At 44.6% G+C, this 23,335-nt stretch overlaps 1 protein-coding gene across 3 annotated transcripts in view; it reads right to left on the bottom strand.

The window, feature by feature from the left end:
- KIF16B (kinesin family member 16B) overlaps positions 1 to 23,335 on the bottom strand; it is a 1,618,961-nt gene that overhangs the window by 402,707 nt on the left and 1,192,919 nt on the right. Inside the window, exon 23 of one of the 3 annotated variants that reach the window (XM_086927729.1) lies at positions 4,009 to 6,744. The exons of the other annotated variants lie outside the window; for them this stretch is intronic. Coding sequence (XP_086783855.1) covers positions 4,591 to 6,744 — 2,154 coding nt within the window. The 3' untranslated portion in view covers positions 4,009 to 4,590. Of the gene's footprint in view, positions 1 to 4,008; positions 6,745 to 23,335 lie in introns of those variants that run through there. 3 annotated transcript variants of the gene reach the window in all.

The raw sequence follows: 23,335 nt of genomic DNA on the forward strand, positions 1-23,335 counted from the left end.
GGTTAATGTTACAGTATACAATGATGACTTATCAAGGTCTCAAGTTCAGCAGCGGTTGTTTTTCAATTAAACTTACTTATGTCAGATTGTGAAAGCATAGGACTAGCCAGAGGTGCTGTTTGTTGCTCTATGTATGATGATGGGTTTTAGGCTGTTGGTTCTTTAGTTTTGAAATATATCACAGCTATAAGAAGGAATACATATCATTGCACCTATTCCTGTTTTCAGACATAGAGATATAGCCTTGAAAAAGTTTCAAGAAGGGACAAAACATGTGTCGGATGAAATCATCCATGAAGCATCATCATTATATACATCTATAGTCATTGTTTGTTGGCTGAAATTGTCTATCAGGCATTGTCATTATAACATCTGTGTGATTGTTTGGTGCTGGGCTGAAAAGAAATACAAATATTGATTACACAACAAGGAGTCTCATGTTTTTGAGTCCCCCAGGTGCCTCCATCAAAAGATAGCAGGTGCACAACGCCTTTCTGATATATAAAAGGCATTTTCTTTTTCTTTGTCCTACAGTACGATTAGTATTGCATATCAAATATTTTCAAAAGAACTGCCACTATTGCTTGTCTGAAACCTACAAATTGTGTTGGGTTTGACGAGACATGTTGAAAGTTTCCTTCGGTTGAAGTTTTTACTGGATGGGCAAGTTTTTGTTTGAAAAAGAAAGCTAAATCAGAGTATGACATTGCAGGGTGCAGTGCCTCATGGAGGTGCTTCGGTGAAGAGAGAATATTCTTCTCTTGTTCAAGCTCAACTGGGTACTTCAATTCTTCCTGGGACAGAACTGGCAACACAGCACTTTGGTACAGCTACTATGGTGCAGTGAATGCAAAGGACATTCTTTCTATGAATGGCAGAGACCTAAGAAAAACTTTGTGACTCTCCTCCTAACAGATTTGGATTGCACTGACTGGCTACTGCCTCTAGCCTTTAAGGTGTATTAGCTGGACCCTCACACCAGGTGCCGGAAATCTTTGGGGTGGAAGGGCGTTTATTTAGAGAACATGGTTAGTTCCAGAAAATAAGGCAAATTGGCTGAAATATGTGACGTGAGAAATGCGAAAAAATAAACTAAGGCACGACAGATAAGATAGAGCATTGTTGTCCAGATGATAAGAGTCAGCTGATCCAAGAAGGATAGTTTATTAATAAAAAAAATAGACAGGACGAAGAGCAAGTGAGATGAACAGCAAAACAGATAAGTGTTAACTTAGAACAATGTTACCATTGGCAGAAGTGCTTCACTTAAGTCCTATAATGCAAATAGGAGTCTGGAAGTCAAGTCCTCCTTCTGTAACAATATTTAAAACAGGTCTTTGTTGCCTGTGAAGAATTATTAAGAAGCGGATGTTCAATTTTCTTTCCCACAGAGCTAAAAATCACTTTGGCTGTTCTGCGTTTGGTTTTCATCTTAGAATTAAAATCCGTAAGGCAGGTAGATTCTCGACTTGCATCCCCCACGCCCCAACTATTGACTTCTAATATTTTTCATGTGTTACCCATTTATTCCCCAAATGGAAAGTGTGGCGGAATTTAGAATTTCGAAAATTAAATGACCTCCAGAATTGAAGGCACAGAATATTAAGACCTCCTCTCTAAGATCTGTCTGGCACACTGACTGGTTAAATAATGTAAATGTCCACCTCACCTTCCAGGGAAGGTGTGATGCACATAAGAGGCAATGCTAGCAGAAGACTTCTTCACACTGCTCTTTAATTGTTCTCTTCTGAAGCAATATCCCCTATCCAGTCATTTATTTATCTTGGAGTCTTAGGTCTGACATGTTTTTCAGATATTTTACCACTTTTATGACTCCCAGGTTTCATTCTTGCATAATGCCCCTGATTGTCTTTTGAATCTGATGCAACTGCATGCTTCTCCTTCTGGATCCTCTGTTTAGGCGACCGCCGACTACCTAGTTGATACTATACTCTTTGTTCATCTCTTCCGATTCCAATTCATTCCAGTAGACAACGTCCAAGGAGGTGAAGGAGCTTATCTGAGGAGAAACTTACAACCCTATACACTTGTTTCATGAATGGTATGGTTTTCACAACCTACATTTGACTCTTCTTGAAGTACATAAACATGTCTAGTCTTTTCGCCTGTTCCTAGGGTATACCTTTAGGATCACTATCTGAGCAGTGTTTAAGACCAGATCACTTATTCTCCTTCCATGTTCTCAAAATAGGAAGGGTGCGTGAAGAGGTTATAGTGTATTCATGTGGTTAATTCTTATTCTATTAAGGTGCTCACCAGAAGCGATTGGGACAGTGATGAGCTCATAGTTTGAGAAATTATGTGGGGGACATGTGTGCGGCTTCCATTTGTTCTTAGTTTGAACAGTTAACACTTTACGCCCTTGTGATGAACTGGCAATAATGGATAGAATAAGAAGCAGACAAAGGTGGGCAAGTGTGAAAAGGTGCTACAGGTGGGAAGTGTGAGTAGATAGAACTGCTCAGCAGATTGAGAAACGGTAGGAGCTCAATAACAGGAGAGGCAAATAAGCAGGCAGAATAACTGTGCACCAGAAATACCAATATGAGACTGATCAAGCAGAAAAGAGCCTCTGGATCAAAAAGAAAATTAAACAAATTTGGCACAAAGTGTATTGTGGGGGAATCCACAATACAATCACAAAGTAGTACAAAGGTCGCATTTTTAATTAATTATCACCTTTATCACTGTGATATTTATAAATAGCAGCATTATATATCACCCTCCATTTGCCCTACAATGAATGTCCATCGTAAGGAAAGCTAGGTCAAACATTAATTAAGTTGCAGGCTTACAGGAAGCTACTATCTGCTTCATGCACACATGTGCAACAAAACTAAAGGCCATTTTAATCACATGAAATCACATCTCAGACATACAAGGCTCTGACAAGAAACGTTCAGGACAAACCGATTATAAAGCTAATGTCAAGTGCAAGGTTATATTTTATCGATATGAGATAGTAAAATCTAAAATGGCTGTTTCAGACTTCAAGCCCAGTGGATGATGTTAGGATGTCTAAACTAATAGCTGTAGTCCAACCACATAAGTGATGAGATATGACATTGTCCCTTATTCATGTAGGGTTGTGAACACCAAATCAAGCGTCTGGTTCACTGAATGGGTCAGGCACGTATCTGCTTGTTTAAGCTACATGAGGGTTAAACAAGTTAGCACAAGGGCACTCAGTCATTATTTCTCCACACTAGATGACACCCTTAAACTGCTGGTAACCCGAGTCTTGCGCCATACTTCTGGTCCACAAGCTCTGTTGGCTAATGTGAGACCCGACTGCTTGAAGAGGTAACAGTAGTAGGCAGTGTGAGAAGTTAGCACAGGTAGGCAGTGTGAAAAGCTGTGTGAGAAGCTGGCACAGGTAGGCACAGTGAGAAGCTGGCAGAGGTAGGCGGTGTGAAAAGGTGGCACTGGTGGCTACGGTCTTAGGTCCTTGCACCTTAAAATCCGACACCTTTTACACAAACCACAATAACAAACCATGTTCATGAACGTGTATTGTGCAAGACAGGAAGACTGGTAGTGATCGAAAAGTGCAAGCTTTTAATTTTTTGTTCAACATCGCTCTGCATAAAGCCTGCTCAGTGAGCTAGGTGCACACCCATGATCACTGCAGCATGATGCATGAGGCGGTTTGGCAATCCCTGCCCTAGGCTCCAGTCTTCCTGTAATACCAATGCAATAGTTTCAATGGATAGATGGAAAGAAACTATTATTCCAAAACTAAAAATGAAAATATACGTAGACATGAGTTTGTGGAGGGACTGATAAAAGGCTTGTAGGTGCACCACTACCCTTGAAAACTAACAAGCTAACAATGTGCAAGAGAAAAAAATGATTCTGCTCATAGTTTAACTATTAAAATCACCAATGACGTCCATGCCTCAACTCTGGCCCATATTTCAATATAATTTTCTGTTCCAAAATAGCTCCAAAGCATTTCTTCCTACCCTTAAGGAAGTGAAATTGCATGGGTAAAACTCATTTAATAAGACATGTGAAAGTAAATGTTACGAAAAGCATAGCGTCAGCTCAAGCAATCCAACAGAACCCCTATTTACATCAAGGTTCAGGCTGAATAAATAAATACAGTGAAACAGAAGAGAATGCTCCGCATGTGACTCGCCATATGTTGAGCTTCATCAGGAAGAGTTCATCAAATGCTGTGCTCCATCAGTCACAATTGTTAGTTATTATTTGTGACATTTTGTGTACGTCAGCATTAAAAACATTTACATTCATTTGCAAATTTCAAACGAGTTTAAATACAATATTTCTTTTCAAATCCCCACGAAATGCTGGACAGATAAATTCATAAACATCTAATTTGTACTGATGGAACAGGAACAAATAAACATAAAGAGATGCGTGTCTGTCATGGTACAGTTTGACTATAGAATCCGAACCGTCTTTTCTCTATATGTAAAACAAATAAAAGATTGTGTGAACTTTTTTTTTTTAATTTAAGAAAATTAAACATTTCGAAATATTTTTAAATAATAAACAGCAGGAAGCTTAACACGATATGCTGATATGTTCTGGTTTTCTTTGGCATTATTTCATGATGCTTTTGTTTAGGTGCTGAATTAGTGCAATGGCTTCTCCAGTTGAACTCAGTGTCAGTTTCCAGACATCTACTTCACGGTTACTTGTATGTTCACGATATGATTGCAAATACGTCACATGTTTATGGTCTGTTGGATGAGGTGGAGAAAGAACACCACGCGCTCCAGATTCTTCCCTGTTCTTTTTCGAAAATATTAGATCGAGTTTGGTGAAGCGTTCTTGGTCTTTAATAACAAGAGCGATCAGCTCACTTAGACAATACAAATTGATTTGGCCAAATTGCCGACATGGAGGAAAGATGCTGAAGGATCTTGGAGCAGGATAGAAAACATAGTCCTCCTGCATGAGGGCGACATGATTGGTCATCAGCACTAGAGATCTATAAGCCATCTGCCCAGGTTCATCGCTCCTTACTGTCATGTACATCAATATTTGAACCTCCCCCAAAGGCGCCCTATTACGAGTCATGTTCCCATGCATCCAATAAACCAAATCGGTTAAAGTGTGTCTAAATTCACACGTGAGCCGTACTGTATTGTTAATCATGAAGTCGTCAACTTCGGCCCTCCAGTCAAGGGAAAGTTGCATCAAATCCTCCGCCAGCAGTGGGTGACTTAAGGAAGCTGTACTATCCAACAAGGTAAGGAAAGAGTTAATTACATCATGGCACAATCTCTGAGTAAAATACTGGTTAAAAGTTAGCAGAGTCAGCAAAGAATCTTCAGTAGCGCCAAGGATCCGCAATCCTTGTCCACCGAACCGAACCTGAACCTCGTTCACCAGCCCCCGGTGCACAGCGTGAAGCACTGCCAGTGGCCTGCCTTCTGGGCAAGATGGCGCTACAATGACGTAAATCACTGACTTAAACAGCAGCAGACAGGCGGGCTGGGGAAGAGGCTGTCTGCAACTGGCCACAGCAAGCCAGTATGCCCCCATTAACTCGTTCCGCCTGTCGTGTACCTCTGGAATGTCCCTCGCGACAGCCTCCAACAACCTCTGCAGAGGGTACTCCTGAAGCTGAAGGAACGCAGCTGGGAACTGCACAAATGGCTGCCTTAACACAGTGCCATTTTCCAATCCCTTCCCACATGACAATGGCATTTTACATGGATCCTGGAGCTCCAGCTCTAAAGAGGTTTGTAAAAAGAAGTACTGCATCATTTCATCTGTAAGTAGAAACATATCCCGTGGACTCCTGCAAACGTAAACTTTGGCCTTGTCAACTAGGATGGACTCTGCTGGCTTCTGATTCAAACTTGAAGGCACGTCCAGTGGTGAAGTTCTGTGAAAGGAGAAGTGCCTAATTAAAGGTAAGGATTGCACATATTTGCCACTTCTGTCAAAGACACTGGCCAGCTGCTTTGACTGTGTAATGCCCTTTGCCCTGCTCAGCAGCTGATTACCAGTATCCTTGCAGAAATGGGAAACTCTGCTGTAAAGATCTGCCCAGCTGTAGGTCTGCTCCACCTCTGAAGCGGCTGCAGCTGACCCTGGGAAGCGCCTTTGAGCATCCAGCTGAGCCTGCTGCTCGGAGATGTGAGCTGTAGAAGATACACCGTGGAGCTTTTGATGAGACATGCTCTCGATGGAAGTAATTTTAGAAAGCATATTGGTCTCCAAGAGGGTAGAGGAATGTATGTTTCTGACCTGGTCGTGTTCATTATCACAGCTCATCGGCTCCGAGCTCGGCTTCTGCCAGGTTGAGCCGCGTTCAGTCTGGGAGGTGAGATGGTCACTCTGAACAACTTTTACATCTTGGCACCTAGACTGTTGGACGGTCTGAATTTCATTTTGTGATTGTTTTACATGGAGGCACGAGCAGGATACACTTTGGAAATGAACACTTTCTCTGCAATAAACATGTGTGGTGCAGACATGATTGAGTGCCAATGTAGTTTCAGTCAGAGAGCCAAAGTCATGGCCACATTGAGCACATTCCTGTTGGTTTTGTCCACTCAAACCACTCTTTTCGATTGTGGAAATCACTCGTTTGGAGCAAAGATAAACATTCTGGATCATCGAAGGCGCTTCATGTACTTGACAGTCTGTCACATCAGCGATGATACCTGCCGGGTCCAAATAGGTGCCGGCTACTTCTGGTAGAAGCTGGGCGTTGCCAAAAGATTTGGGATGCTGGCTTTGCTGTTTACAGTTTTCAGAAAAAAAGGGAAGAACCAATTGTTTTCTAGCGACTGATCAGAAAACCTTCACAGAAATACGAGAGAGATTTTACACTTTACATTTCAATAGATTTAAATTTGATTCAGATTGATAGGCAGTGAAACAGTTTTGATCATGCAAGACATTCAGTATCCGTTTCTCTAAGTCAATCAGGGTGCATTCTCGATGCGGCTAAAGAACTTCCCAAAAGCAAAAAACCATGTACGACACTAAGTGCACTGCCTTTGTGCCACGGCGCACAAGATCACAAAATGTCTTCCTTTACCTAGTGTGAGTGGTTTCCCACTGAATTAGGCGGAACTCACAACAAATAATCTGTACCGGGTGTGAAACATATCACAAGCTGCAACACATACTTTTTTAAAAATCTGTTTGACTGGCCTGACTGCATACTGCCTTTCTTGACGTAGTTCATCTACTCCTCTCTACAACAGGCAGTCCACTGCGTCCAGGACTCTAACTTGAACATAAGAAACTGGCCAGCACTTCAAACCCATTAGTAGGCTCTCTGTGTATCATTCTGCATATCTATCACTGACAGAAATATCAGGACTCTAGTTAAGGCAAGTACAGGCACCTCATCCTGGCCCAGATCCTGAAGACTTCATCCCTTCACCACTTCCCAAAACAGCTGAAAATCAGGGGTGGGCGGAATTTGCGTAATCGTGCTACGCAAAGCTCAGCAAAATGGAACGCTGGTTGCATGGTACGGGGGGTGGGGTAATAATTTGCATACACGAATTTTGAAAGCGCAAACAAGCAAAATATTCTGCGAAGATGTGGATCGCGGAATTTTTTTGCAATTCCGCGTTCTCAGCGGAACACGAAATTACCCAAATTTCGCGAGCGGAACAGAATTTACCGCCCAAGCCTACTGAAAATCCACCAATATGTGGAGGTTCCTCTCTCCCTCCCTCTCAGCTAATGCAGCCCATGCATACTTATTTCAGGAGATGCCCATGTATTGTTCTCAGCTTCTCTAGCCTGTCCCCCTCCTCCTATCCTCGTCTCTCAAGTACCATCGCCTGCCCCGGTTAGGCTGCATCCCATTCTGTTTAGTATTCCTCTTGTACTGTGTTTTGCTGCTGCACAGTTAGCATTGCTCTATAGAAGTTATATATATCAATCCAAGTAGAAGAACCAGAAAACTGTTACCGCCAATCAGCCAAGCAAAATGTAATGTGGAGATGAAGGAATACATATAATAAGATATGTGTTATATCCTATGTTTTCATATTTATTTTGTATGTAGTGTGTTCTCCATTAGACTGCCTTATCCAAGTGCTTGGGTTGCTAGGTGATCATAGAATGTTGAGCTTCTGATCTTCAGTTGAAGACTGAAGCTTGATGGAAGAACACTCTGACTGATCTAGTGCTATACTTGTGATTCAAGAATAAACTTAAATTATAAGTTTACTCCTATTGTTCGTGATCTTTGGACATAACAATATGTAAGCAAATTCAGATCACTGACCACACAGACATTCTTCACTGCAGGGATCGATACCGGACTCTCTCAAAGCTGGCCAAGTCGCCCCATTTAAAAAAAAACTACACTGGATCCCTCCTCCCTTGAAAACTATAGACCTATTTCAAACATCCCACTCCTAGCCAAAGTTCTTGAAAAATGTGTGCAACAGCATCTGAGCCTTCACGTCACTAACTTCCACTTACTGGATGTCTACCAATCCGGATTCAGACCTGGACACAGCACCAAAACCACCCTCTTCCATATTGTGGATGATGCTCTTCAAGCCCTGGACCAAGGCAGTAAATGTCTCCTTATCCTCCTAGATCTATCCTCGGCCTTCAATACGGTCAACCACAAAACACTCCTTGAACGCCTCAAACTCAGGATGGGTTTGGATGGCAACGTTCTTGAATGGTTTAGGTCCTTCCTCCAAGATCGCTCACAGAGAATCCTAATTAACGGAAACCTATCCGCCCCCTCCCCGATCCCGGTGGAAGTCCCTCAAGGCTCAACTCTGTGCCCTACTATTTTCAATCTTTACCTGGAACCTCTCGCAGAGGTGCTATGCACCGCCAATATCGCCTACCACATGTATGCTGACGACACACAAATTTACATAAAAATCTCTTCTACTAAGGACATTCTCTCCCTGAATGAGGCCTTGAAACAGACTGTCCACTGGCTCACCTCTAACCAGCTCAAACTTAACGCAAACAAAAACTGAGTTTCTTCTCATCTCCCCACCCAAAACCAATCCAGACATCCAAGAATGGATCAAGGCCATCACAGCGCTAAACTGCTCTCCTACCATTGTGGACTCTGCAAAATCCCTGGGAATAACTCTAGACGGCAGCTTGAACATGCGTGGCCACATCAATTCGATGGCTAAAGCTGCCAGATTTCACCTGAATTACCTAAGAAACTTGAAACCTTCCTCGACCCTCCCAACCTAAAAATGGCAACCCAGGCACTAGTCGTCTCTAGACTTGAATATGGTTGCTCTACTCTTGCAGGTCTGCCTAAAAACTCTCTGGCCCCACTGAAAGCCTGCCTCAACGCCGCCGCAAGACTCTTAACCGGTTCAAGGAAATTCAACCACATCTCTCCCCATCTGAAAGCCCTGAATTGGCTCCCTCTCGAGGCCAGAATCCAACTTAAGATGGCCTGCATTACTTACAATGCTCTATACTCTAACTCCCTTGCCTTCCTTGCCCAGAAACTCGTGTTATCTGGAGGAGCCAGAAACTCCTCGTCTGCCAGAGGCCTCCTGCTCCAACCAGCTTGTTTCCGGAAAAAGAAAAGCTACAATCGAGCCTTCTCTGAGGCCGCTCCAAGAATATGGAAGTCTCTACCGCCTACCATCAGAAGACTGTCATCTTTTGCACGCTTCAAAAAGGAGACCAACATTTTTCTTATGGTCAAATTCCTTGCCTAACGACCGCATTACAATCTCCTCTGCGTCCTTGTACTGCTGATGATACCTCCCGGCCCTCTGGGCTTCACACCCGGGAGCTGAGACCACCTACTTTCTTGTATATTAACTCTACCTGTTTTTATCCATGTCTATCCGGAACTTGGGACTCCCTGTTTTTCCTACATAATGTACATTACCTTTCTTTCCCTTTGATATCCTCCCTTCCTATGCCCTTTGTATATCACTCCCTTAATCATGTAAAGCGCTCTGATACTCTCACAGGTCGGGTTCGCGCTATATAAAACCTTAAAATAAATAAATAAATAAAACAAGCATTGGCTTAGCCAATAGGTCTCGCCTTTGGGACCTTATAAGTGTTAAGCCATGAAACAGTTGATGTTGTTGCATCAAGGATATTGTACTGCATAACTAAATACTTATAAGGTACCAACGGTGAGACCTATTTGCTATGCCAATGCTTGTCTTTATATCCGTCCCTGATTAAGAACAGCTCGGTTCTCATATAAACTCAGCATATTTATCAAATCTGTTGTATCAGCTGCGAAAAAGAGTTCCACACTGACAGCAAATTGACTTTCAGGGGAAATAACCTCAATACCCACTTCAGTATTAACATAAATTGCAGTATCCTAGGCAATGCATTCAGTGTTGTATTTAGCGTTGAAGATGCCCTAGAGGCCTTAATGGCAAATCCATCCCGTATACTACATATTAATTATGTTTTACCAATGGAAGGCATATTCACCTCAACATAGGAGAATACCCAAGACAGACGAATGATGAAAGGACTTGGAACAACTTATTTTGTTTTTTTTTAGCACGCCCTGACCCTTTCCCTGCATACGTGGGCTTATAGCCACGGTCATGTATGTTTATATAGTCATACAAGGTCATTCTTGGCTGAATATTCTGTACAAATTATATTTATGTTTTGAATTCTGCATCTGCGCCCTCGGTCAAGCCACTGCCACATCCAACGCCTGCGCAGCCCTTGACAGACACAGCCCATGTCGGACCTAGGGAAACCTAGGACCGCGGCTAAAGCGCGGGAAATCAAGGCCCTATTGCGTATGACTGGAGAGTGTCAAGTTCTGATTCTTAACAGATCAAAGTCTATGTCTCAAACTCTGGTGTCTCTCTCCGATAAGGACAGTAAAGCAGAAGGCATTTCTAGTTTACGACCACCCATTCGGGTGCAACATGTACAGTTAAGCAAGCTCACCAGTTTACCGTGTTTCAAGCGCAAATAAAATGCTTATTTTTATACTTGATTAGATGATGTACTCAACTACAAAAAAAAACATTTGATTAAAGTCGGTAGCAATAACAAACGATAAAACTTGCTGCGATACTTCCACATAAATTGGGAAATGTTGGCCTGGATCTGGGTTTTTATTCTGTTTCCTGTACATGGTATCACCATACACTATTTCACACCCTCACCCCATCTCCAGCAGCCGAGCTTCCAAGACCCACTTTGTGTCAGAAGAATGCATTACAACAAGACGGAAAACCAGGTTAACCCTTGAGCATCCGCATGCTACCGGTGCAATCAAGGAACAGCTGGGCAGCTTCCACCAATGAAAATATGCATCTCTTATCCTTCAGCAGGAATTACTGTCACTGCCAGCCGCGAATAGGAATTTGATTTTAATAAAGTACAAACTTGTCACAAACTATGTGTTTTAGATGTCTGATATATTCTCGCGTTCCTAAAAATGCATGAAACTGGTACTATGGTAAAGTGCTCCAATACCTCCAAATCGAGTACGCATTATATGAAACATTCAAAAATATGTGGGCTGCTGGACTGCCCCTTGGTAATGCAGGGATGACAGGTCTAACCCCTCCCCTTTGAATTCCACTGAATCTTTTCCTTCATCGCGAGTCTGCTGTGCTGCTGGTGACCTTTGAGGTGTTGATAAAGACCCGCCCCCTGCTGCTGTAATGTGCACCAACACTGTTGTGCTTAGAAAAAAAACTATCAGGGGTTTCAAGACGGGGCTTCCAAGTCGAATTAGAAAGACATGTAAAACCACACGTCTTTTGCAGTACTGGTTTACAAAAAAGTGAGGAGTGGTTTTACATGTCCGTTCTAATAGGGAAAACACATGTTTTGATTGTTTACTGACAAATACTTTAAAAACAATAAAAGTATTTGTCAGTAAACAAGCAAAACGTGTATCACGGAAAATACACACCCTTAAACTATCCATGATTTGATAAAAAAAAAATGTTCTGACATGCGGAGAGGATGCAGCTCCTCAGAACGCACGAATGCTAAACAGCAGCATAGGTTTAATTTCTGCTTAAAAAGACGAGCGAGGGTGTGGAGAAGGGACAGGGATAACGAAGATATCTTCTGCTTATTGCTCCACTTACAAATCAAGCTTAAAACAAGCATTTACAGTGCAATAGGTCTCGCATTTGCGAAAGTTTGAGCTAAATGGCACTGCCTTTTATTTATGTGTTGTTTTTTTAACTGATAAATAAAAGGCATTGTCATTTACATTGCTAATAGCTTAAACTTTTGCAAATGCAAGCCCTGTTGCACTGTAAATGCTTGTTAATATATGGGAGCATTTTTACAACCATGCACGCAGCCCTTTATAAATAAATTCCTGAGAACCTTGTCAATCCTCCATGGTCAGGATTTACCTGCTACACCCGTGCACTGCAAGTGGTGCACTGTAGAACCACGGAACTAAGCACAAGCCCACCCAGGCATTCCACTTTTAGGCTGCGCAGTTTTATGCAATTCAGCAAACACGCACAATGGTTTAGCACATACTTTACAAACGCTGGCACCCCCCCACCCCCGCAATGCATGTCTGCCCTCTTTAATGCTAGGCTTGTGGCTCACTGTAATTGGTGCTGATTTAAAGAGCTCTGATACCTTTGTGTAAAGTTTGTGCTATGTAAAAGTGCAAACAAATAAATAAGTTTAAGCTGTTGGCATAGTAAATGACAATGGCTTTTAATTATGTTTTAAGAACCAAAACATAAATAAAAGGCGTTATTTACAATGCCAATAGCTCAAACTGCATAAATGCGAGACCTATTGCATTGCAAATGCTTGTTTTCTGTTACAAAAAGTGGTCTCGTGTTGACGTGTAAGGGAAAACAAAACGGGTAACTAAAAAACCAGGCAAAACAAACGCACCTAAATCATGCTTTCCAACAAAACACACCTCTGCTACACAACATTTAAAGACCTCCCTTTTAACTCTATTCGAATCTCTGTGCCTGTTTTTAAAGGTGGGCCCCCTTGCCCTTCAACGCCCCGGCCACACTCCACTGCATCACACAGCGCAAGGGCCCCTGACCCCTCCGTGGTTATTAACGATTCTTCCATCTGTCAAGGGGTAGTTATCGATAGTGCAGCAGGTGCAGTGGCACCAGAACTCAGGAGAATTTGAGGCCCAATGAACCCCAGTTATGACTGTTTCACTCCTCAACTAGCATACGAAGGGAGGGTCAATTTCCCTTCCTTGCAACCGGGCCGATAGCTCCCATGTAACTCCACCACCCTCTGTCATGGGCACCTAAGCAGTGCCAGCATAAGCATAAACAAACATACATATGTTTAAGGCCCGCTTCGATAATGGTTATTTATGTTAGTACTAGTGTTACGTTATTCCCAGTCCACAAGGCTCCGTTAACAAAGAGCTGGGTCCTTGTCTCACGGCCTCAAGGCTGCGTAACAAGCAGAGCTCTGCACATCTTTCCACCCGGCCTGTGAACTTCAACAGCTGCTCACGACTTGCAGCTCGGTCCGGGCTATTTTTAGGACGCTATTTCCGACATTGTTTGAAGTTTGCACTTTCTTCATTATTTCATTGAACAAGGCTCCAGTCCCGTCCTGGTGACCCCAAAGCATCACGCGCACGGGTAGGGCGACATGAGGGGCCGGCGCTTCGTTTCTGGATGTCGCAGAACAAGCTTAGCTGCAGCGCCTGACATGGCGGTGAGGTAGCCACCCTGGAGCTGCTCTGTTCCCTCATTCCACAAACATGCGGATCGTGTGTCCTCTGCATTGTGCGGTTACGGTTCTCCTGACACAGTACCTGTGGGCACGAGGCATTTCAGGAATGTGGCTCCCTGTTGCACCACACTGCGCCGAACACCCTGCCTCACCCAGTTCTAACGTGCCCCTGCTGTGTGTTGTTTTGAGGTGTGTGTACAAAACACTGATAACAAAAAAGCCTTCAGATACACAACAAATACCATTTACTGTAACATTACTGTAACATTTTTGATTGATATTCAAAATCTTCAATATCAACATTACCTAGGTGCCTTCATGTTCGGTCGTGTGCCTGCTAAAAGGAAACAAAATGTACACTGGGACACGCATTTTCATGAATGAAACACTTGCACCCCTCACAGAGAAAAATGGAAACAAGCCTGCGAATGGTGCAAGCGAGCAGCCCACCTCTCTTTCCTTCTTTCATTTAGTTGCTTCCCTGTGAAATGGATCCAAAAAAGAACAAGCCCGCGAGTGGTGTGCTTGCGCGCACAACAGCGAGCCATGTGGTTTCAATGATCGCACCCGTGTCTGGGCATGATAATTTAAACCACATGGCACCGGTGAGCCTAATTGACACCAATAGGCCATGGGCGGAGCAATGCGCCCGCCTTTGGCGAAGTGCGTGCTGTCTTTGATAAAGCAAGCATTAGAAATGCAATAGGTCTCGCAGCATTAGAGTTAGTGCTTTTAGAATTGTTTATGGGTTTTTTTGTAAATCTTTAGCATGAGGTTGAGGGTGAGTGAGGGTGAGTGAGGGTGAGGGGTTGAGGGTGAGTGAGGGTGAGGCTGAGGGGTTGAGGGTGAGGGTGAGTGAGGGTGAGTGAGGGGTTGAGGGTGAGGGGTTGAGGGTGAGTGAGGGTGAGGGGTTGAGGGTGGGTGAGGGGTTGAGGGTGAGTGAGGGGTTGAGGGTGAGTGAGGGTGAGTGTGAGTGAGGGTGAGTGAGGGTGAGGGTGAGTGAGGGTGGGTGAGTGTGAGTGAGGGTGAGTGAGGGTGAGTGAGGGTGAGTGTGGGTGAGGGTGAGGGATTGAGGGTGAGGGGTTGAGGGTGAGGGGTTGAGGGTGAGGGGTTGAGGGTGAGTGAGGGTGAGGGGTTGAGGGTGAGGGGTTGAGGGTGAGTGGGGGTGAGTGAGGGTGAGGGGTTGAGGGTGAGTGAGGGTGAGGGGTTGAGGGTGAGTGAGGATGAGGGGTTGAGGGTGGGTGAGGGTGAGTGAGGGTGAGTGTGAGTGAGGGTGAGTGAGGGTGAGGGTGAGTGAGGGTGAGGGTGAGTGAAGGTGGGTGAGGGTGAGGGGTTGAGGGTGATTGAGGGTGAGGCGTTGAGGGTGAGGGGTTGAGGGTGAGTGAAGGTGAGGGTGAGTGAGGGTGAGTGAGGGTGAGGGGTTGAGGGTGAGTGAGGGTGAGTGAGGGTGAGGGGTTGAGGGTGAGTGAGGATGAGTGAGAGTGAGGGTGAGTGAGGGGTTGAGGGTGAGTGAGAGTGAGGGTGAGGGAGAGTGAGGGTGAGTGAGAGTGAGAGTGAGAGTGAGAGTGAGGGTGAGTGAGGGTGGGTGAGGGTGGGTGAGGGTGGGTGAGGGTGAGTGAGGGTGAGTGAGGGTGAGGGTGAGTGAGAGTGAGGGTGAGGGTGAGTGAGGGTGAGGCGTTGAGGGTGAGGTGTTGAGGGTGAGGTGTTGAGGGTGAGTGAGAGTGAGGGTGAGTGAGGGTGAGTGAGAGTGAGGGTGAGTGAGGGTGAGGGTGAGTGAGGGTGAGTGAGGGTGAGGGTGAGTGAGGGTGAGTGAGGGTGAGGGTGAGTGAGGGTGAGGCGTTGAGGGTGAGGCGTTGAGGGTGAAGCGTTGAGGGTGAGGCGTTGAGGGTGAGGTGTTGAGGGTGAGTGAGAGTGAGGGTGAGAGTGAGGGTGTGTGAGAGTGAGAGTGAGGGTGAGTGAGGGTGAGGGTGAGGGTGAGTGAGGGTGAGGCGTTGAGGGTGGGCAGAGAGAGTGAGGGGGCGGAGCGGGGGTGTGCTATATGGTTGTGGTGCCTTCATTCTCGCTAAAACACTCCTGTGGTAGCTGATGGGCTTCAGCATTTTTTGACAACCAACTTTTTTTTTTAAGATTCTAAGACTAGAGCTTGCAGTCAAATAACATGCTTGACTGGCCAATATTGTGAGCATCTGATAAATATATTGAAGATTAATAGTATCATACTTTCTTTTTAAAAAAAGTGTGATAATGAAGTATGATAAATTAAGGCTACTTAAAGCTGCAGAGCTTATCTTTCAAGTAATTGGGGAACCATGCAGTGGTCAGACGTACTGCAATTCAGGTTTTCCCCACCCTCGAGTTAAATAAAAAAAATTCTGCAAACAGCACATTTTATTTTAGAAGTTGTATTGGTTATATAATTTACTGTACAATCAGACACATTTTAATTGTTTCATAAGGCATAGAATCCGTATATATTAGGATTTCACACCGTACCCAAAGCATTATTTATATGTAGTAGTAAGATTGCGAAAAGTGACATCACTTCTTTGATTCTTAATATTCAGGTGCACGTCAATTACCTCAAGTTATGAGACTAGAAAAATGGCCTGTGTCTGATCCGAAATTAGAACTGTTATCCGAGGCTTGGTTGGAAGAGGCCTTAAGGATAAGTTAAGGTCCAAGTGCAAGTTGTTCCTCTGGGAGTCACCCTCTAATATATAATATGTGCACATGAAGAGACCTAAAACACACGATCTGTGATTTATAATTGGAAAACAGCACCAGCAACTCTCAGAGGCCTTTTTATGAGCAAGAAAGAAGATGGTTTATTTTTTTTATGAGTTCTACTGGGTTTGTAAAAAATTGAATACAATTCTGGGAAGACGAAGTTTTAGGGTGGTTGCCAGTTTGGCAGAATACTGCAAGCATTGTTAGAGTGGCTGTCCAGCATATTTCCATCCTAATGGCCTGGAGCAGACTCTGCAGTCAGGCATTACGTTTCTTCTAGCTCCATGCTTGTCTAGCCCCGGATAACTCTTTTTAATCTGTTCATAAGTCAGGGTGCAGGGTAAATGTTTAACCGAAGTTTGGAAGCAACAGATTTCAGGACACAGGCTACCTTTCACTAACAACACCCAAGAAAAACCTTTTCCGTTAGGCAAAGCCTCATCTGCTGCACTTTTAAGAGGACGGAAGGGAAGGCACGCTTTCCTGAAAATCATGTTTTACTTACTTGACCGTCGGGTTGAATTGTGTGGGAAAGCTCGAATTTCTTACGTGCAGAAAATGAAGAGTTTAACACGCCGACAAAAAAAATACGAATTCCAGGACCTACCTATTGTAGAAATATTCACAGAATTGTGTGTGTGGTACATTTACAATTAACTACCGAACTGCGACTCCCTTGCACAAATTAGTTAACGATTGCAACACAGCTGCCAAGTGGCCCTGTGCCACAGAAGCGAGACCGGTTTTCAGGCAACAGTGTTACCATGCTCGGGACTTGTAGCCGCATGTTCGAGGGGGACAGCCTGAACAAGTCACGGAATGAAGGCACTGAAAACTCTCAAAAGCAGCAGAGGCCTTGTCCTCCTCGTGGGCGGTGTCTGAGGGGTGCTTGGGGGCCCCACTTACCTCTACGTGCCTTAGGTGTTGCTGAATGTGCTGGAGCCGAGAGGCATACATTGAGACGCAGCAGCAGCAGCCGTCTCTCCCCGGACAGGACTGTGCTTGCACGTTAACGATTAGCAAAGCTTCGGCAGTGAGGAGGCTGTTGAACCCTAGGCAGCAGGTTCAATGCTACAAGCGCTGGCAAAGTTCCTTGCCGAAAACGTGCAGGTCAACAGTTTCTGTTTGCCCCTTCACAATGGGGTTCAACTGCTGGTGGGGGGGAGGGGGGCTTTGAGGACAACTGCCACCTGACCCTAAGTCCTCAAAGTGACATTCAAGTAATCCTGGGTTTTTAGCCAGAACATTTTGATTCCGGGGCTTGTAGTTCATATTTACTATTATCCGTATCGGCCTACAACTCAAAGCATGTAAATGGCAATTGGCAAAACAATATAGAGCCTTTCATAGACAGCAGCAGTGGGTTGTTCCCACGTCATTTGGCAGATACCATATGTGTGGAGTTTAAAGATGGATTTAGAGGAGAAAATCAGGTTAAAAGGAAAGGAAAGGAAATTATGTGACATATAGTGAAGAGAGTGAGGCGAGGTGCGACACGGCAGGAAGACGGAAGGAAGAGAGGGGAGGGGGAGGAGAAATGCGACACGGCGGGAGGGGGCGGGCAGGGGAGGGGGCGGAGAGGGGAGAGGTGCGACACGGCAGGAAGACGGAAGGAAGAGAGGGGAGGGGGAGGAGAAATGCGACACGGCGGGAGGGGGCGGAGGGGTAAACAAAGACGGACGTGCACGCGCACGCGCTTTTAAGGTCAATGCGCATGCGCATAAGCTCAATGCGCATGCGCATTGACCTTAAAAGTCACGGGCACTGCAAGGAATCGCCACGATTCCTTGCAGTGTGGATAAAGAGTAGATAACTCGCAATAGTCTCGCTTGCTCGATGCGCATGCGCATCGACAGGCGAGACCTAAAAAGACGCACGCAAAAGCCAATAGCGTGGGCCAAAAGATTCCTAGGTCCGTTTTGAAACCCACTACAAGAAGTCTCTCGCTGCGCGGACAGTGCTGCGCACTGCAACGCTAGGCGCGATACCTAAACTGTGCGAGGAAAGAGTAAATATGGCTCGGGAAGTGCGAAAGCTCAGCCCGGAGAAAGCAAAAGCAGGAAGTAATAAATGGGACCACAATGAAAGCCGGCAGCAAAAGTGAAAGGTGACACAAAACATATGTCATGCTGGCTCCCGAGAGCAAATCGCTCTCGGAGTGAACATTTTCCTAAAAACTGGGACATCCACAAGCCATTGGCCAATTGCGTACTAAAGCCAGACGCAAAGGCCAATGGCATGTGAGCACCACATGCACAAGCTTCTCCTAAAGCTGAAGCGATTCCAAGAGGTCACAGAAACCCGAACACTCACGGACTTCCTTCTACCTCGCCACTACGACCACAAGCTTATATGTGAGGGCAAGCGGATTTGCTTCCCTGCTCCTTCCGACCCTTATCCGGCGTTAGTTTTCCTCCACCTCCCTACACCATTAAGACGCACCTTATCCACGCGTCTTCCATTGTTTACACCCGATTAGGACCGGGTTGGAAATATCACCGGTTCGATGACACAGCTCTCATCATTTTACTCCACAGCCCTGAAGAGTCAGGGGTTTACCCCGGTGTTGACGAAACACGTGTCGGCTGGTTTTTCTTGTGAAACTAATACTTACAATGGATGAATAAACATCTTACAAGTTAAAAACATTGGAGTTGGATCTTATCCTTTTCATTAAACAACTACCAAACTTAATTGATATACTACTGCAGGTTGTGTGCGCTTGACATTGCATTCGATTCCAAGAGGTCGATTTCCTACAGCAGCACATGCGCGCTGCCATAGGCTCGACCTAAAAACTTTAGTGCCTATAGTGCATAACCACATGACATCATAAATAGAACACCAATAATAGGCTTGTATGTTAAACTTTGACTACATGATGACAAACAGATCTTTTAATATTGTTTTCCAGAGAGGATAAAAGAAATACAGTAGATTATCCTATCAAATGTGAGCGGGTGATACACAGATCTGAAAATAGAAAAAAGGAGCAGTACTAGAGAAAGAGCTTGTGATACTTTGTTAAGCATCTGCCACACCTATCTTTCAGGTTTTGGAGATAAGGAATAATGAAAGTCACCTTGCTAGACAATAAAGTGAGGAACAGAAAATAAGAATTCCATCTGAAAACTTTGCAAAATATAATGTCATAATGTTGTATTATCAACTGGAACCTATGTAACTCAACCATAAGGTGAATGTTTGTGACGGAAAACACTACTGTAACAATTGAGCTCAAAGAATATCCAGCATTTCAACACACAAAAGCTTAAGGTGGAGACTACTATCCCCAAATGTAATAATACGACATTCATATCAAGGGCCTTCCCACAAAACTGCAGCAGTCTCAGTCACTGCCTGTTTACATCGTCATGTATTCTGTCATGCGTAGTCCTTGCTGCTATGAACTCAAAGGCACAATAGCAATACATGCTGCTGTCAGTGTGCTGTGTGGACGAGAAAGCTAGAAAACCTCTCTCAAAAGATCTTTCAATGTTTCGGGAGTGTCTCTTGAGAAGTGTTTAAAAGGGCTTCCGGCGAACTCTTTCAAATCTCCTGTCCCAGCACTAGAGAGTCCACAGATTAACAAGCAGCACCACACCTCGCCATATGCAAATATGTATGTATGCATATTGTATTTGCAAAGCACAAAGCCGGCCAAAAGGCAGCAGAGCGCTCTAGAGCAACAAAGGCAAACATACAGTCAAAAAGTGATAGTAGAGGTAGTTGGTTATTGTATTGTTACAGCATTGTGATGTAATGTTCTTGAAAGAGGAGTGTCTAGAGCAGCGCTGGGTAAGTGCTTATGGATACGGGGCTGTTGTTCCTCATCCTGGGTCTATAAAGGTCTGCATGTAATTTTTCTTTTTTAAACGTATTACTCCCCCAACCCACCATCTATCGCCTTCTCAATATATGTGGAGACCCAGAACATGGGAGAAGCAGAAATATGTTCAAACATAGAAGTACCTAGACACTGGACTGAACATAGTAAGATGGAAAACCAACTAAACTAATATTCCAGAAAACCCCATCACAAAACAGTTCAGCCATAAGGCAACTGAACATGAGCCGAACCGCAAACTCATGCAAACTAGGACAATGCAGGTACCACTTAAGTCCATAACAGCAAGATAAAAACAATAACCTAAAAGGCAAAAAGATGACTGGTACACACTTAGACAAGAGTTATATGGAGAATATAACAACACATACAAGTTTGCTTTAGGAAACAACAGCTCTATCGTGGGGCACTAAAAGCACAACTCATTAGTACTATACACGACCTCAACATATGGGTGGCACCAACACCAGTACTGCTAATTTAGGAACACAGTACAACATCGCACATCAGCTCTGTCCACATTTGGATAACAGAAGAGGAACAAAATAAACGGAAATAGGAGTGGTAGCAGGATGTCACTCTCACAGAACGACTCACTGAAACCAAAGCCTGTCTCTCATTAAAGGGAAAGTCTCCAAACTTCACACTGGAGTAGAACCAAAACCATATAGACAAATCAAGTCCCACTTACTAAAGAAAATCTCATTAAAGGTCTGTTATGGACAGATGGTACCACAATTCACAACACTGTTGAAAAGCACAAAAGGGAGCCTACTTAAGAATAGGATGGAGTATAACACGATCACAGGACCAAGGAAAGAGATCTTGCTCTGCATCAACCACAGGCTAGGTCCAAAGCACCTGCCAATGATTCCCAACTCCATAGGTCCAAATATCAGACATTAGATCCATGGTCTACACCAATAAGGTCACACACTTGAACTAACATACCAGTCCTCCACAGTAAAAAGGAAAAATAATACTAAACAGGATTAGATCCTCAGACTAAGCTGCAGGTAAGAATATGAAAAGGAGCAACTCATTGAAGAGACTACCATGCCCGATGGAGCAATGCAGCCAAGCCATTGTATTGATTAGATCTAGGCTACATGGGGCATCCATGAACCTCCAAAGCTTTGTTAACATCAACAACTACATTTGCTATGAGACATGAAATGCTGATATTATGCAAGGAAGAGAAACCGTAATCAGAAAGAACCTAGCACATATGTCAGCCTTCAGTCAGAAAAACTAAAATACCATGTAGATTTTAACAGTAGTACCCAAGAACCCTAATCCCAGACCAAATAATGTGTCAAGAACTAAACAAGACCTTCTGTAACCAAAAGGATCCACTTCAAAGTAGCCAATCTGAGCTACAGCCGCTTGTCTGGTAAACTTAACACAGGGAGGCAGAATGGAAAAAAGGCGATGTCAGAACCCCTTTCAGGGGGGCACGTAATAGCTACTGGACCCAACCTCAGAGTCTTTCTGACATACCAGGACCCAACCTGCTGTGGGTCCCGAGAACCTGGTCCAGGTATACCCTATCCAGCATTCAAATCTCAGTGATAGTGCAAGTCGAGCAGTCAAAGACTTCTCAGGGTGCAAGTCTATTGAAGACCCAAGAGCCTGCAACAGGTTTACTCGACTGGATGTCAGCAAACAATCCAGGGGACCTGAGATGCTCTTCTGTGAGCTCCCATCTCCTGCTAACGAGAGCCAACGATTGTCTTTCCCCATTGATGCGATGACCTCCTTAGTCACCGGGAAGGTCCACGTTCATGCTCGACATCTGCGCTTGGGTCAAACAGTGTTCAGTAAGTAGTACCTCCTGCTACTTTGGCATGACAGACAAATGCAATAGCCCGGATCTCACAGCAACCCCCTTCCTGGCTATATGGGGGGGCAAAGACTTCGCAGGATCGCACCTCTGTTGTGGTCCTGACCGAACCGACCTATCTCACACTTCACTCACTTAGTTTTAATTGCCAAAATCCCCACTCATCCTCACTCCCCTCCATGTGCTTGCCTTCTCCGCAGGGCTTTGCTGGTCTTGGCATGCAGACAGACTCTAGGCGCTTTCCTCCTCACATAGTGTCAAGCAAGTAGACTGTAGGAGATTTCCTCCTTCTTGTAGGGCTCACTTGTCTTGTCAGGCAGACAGACTCTAGGAGCACTCCTCCTCACAGGGTACTTTGGTCGTGGCAGGCAAGAGGCTGATGCTCCTGGCTCCGGGCAAGTGGCTTGGACTACCTGGGTGATGTTCCCTCACGCTGCAGGGAGGCTGGCAGACCTTTGCCCCCAGTTGTGGTTCCAGCAGCAAAAAAGTCTTGGTGTGATCTTCTCTCTCCTGATGAGATGGTGCTTTTCAACACAGTAGGAGGTATATGCTCCCACCTTTATAGTCCAGATCCAGACACATGTGGGATCTAGTTTATGGCTTTTTAAATTTGTGTTGGCAGTGTCAGCTCCTTTGAAGTGCTCCCTACTCTGAGACGCTGTTTGTCAAAGGGACAGTTTTGCCACAGCAGGAGTGTCTCCAATTCTGAGTGACCCACAGCAAAGGCCAAGGGAGTAACCAAGGTTCACACCTGGCTGTCAACCTCTACTGAAATATGTCCCTAAAGTTTCAAAGGACTAAGCCTTCCTCCTTCAGAGTAGTGCCAACTTCATTAGTCCCACCAGCTTCCAAACTATGAGCCCAGTCCTCACTGACCAGCAACTCTTCCTGGAATCAAAGAGACCTTTGATGCGCACAGAGAATGCTAAGCTCCTCTCCCTCCAGGGTGTGTAACCCACCGTAGGCTGCAGGAAGTCAGCAATACACATCTCCTGTCTGTGAGTTGCCGGCCATGTCTCTCCAGCCTCTGCAGGCCTTGTGCTTCCAAAATGGAACCCACAAGCCTCCATGTTATGTATCATCCACAGGTACACACATGTTGATATTGAAAGGCCCTTCCTTCCGTATATCTTAGCATTCGTGAAGCCATCTTACAACTTAGAATCAATTTTGTATTGTAATCGAAACTGCTGCTTGGTTATTTTCGACAAACGGTCCTTGGTACGTTTCGTTTCCCAAGGCTG

This window comes from Lissotriton vulgaris, chromosome 6 (genome assembly GCF_964263255.1).
Source record: "Lissotriton vulgaris chromosome 6, aLisVul1.2, whole genome shotgun sequence".
Classification (NCBI taxonomy): domain Eukaryota; kingdom Metazoa; phylum Chordata; class Amphibia; order Caudata; family Salamandridae; genus Lissotriton; species Lissotriton vulgaris.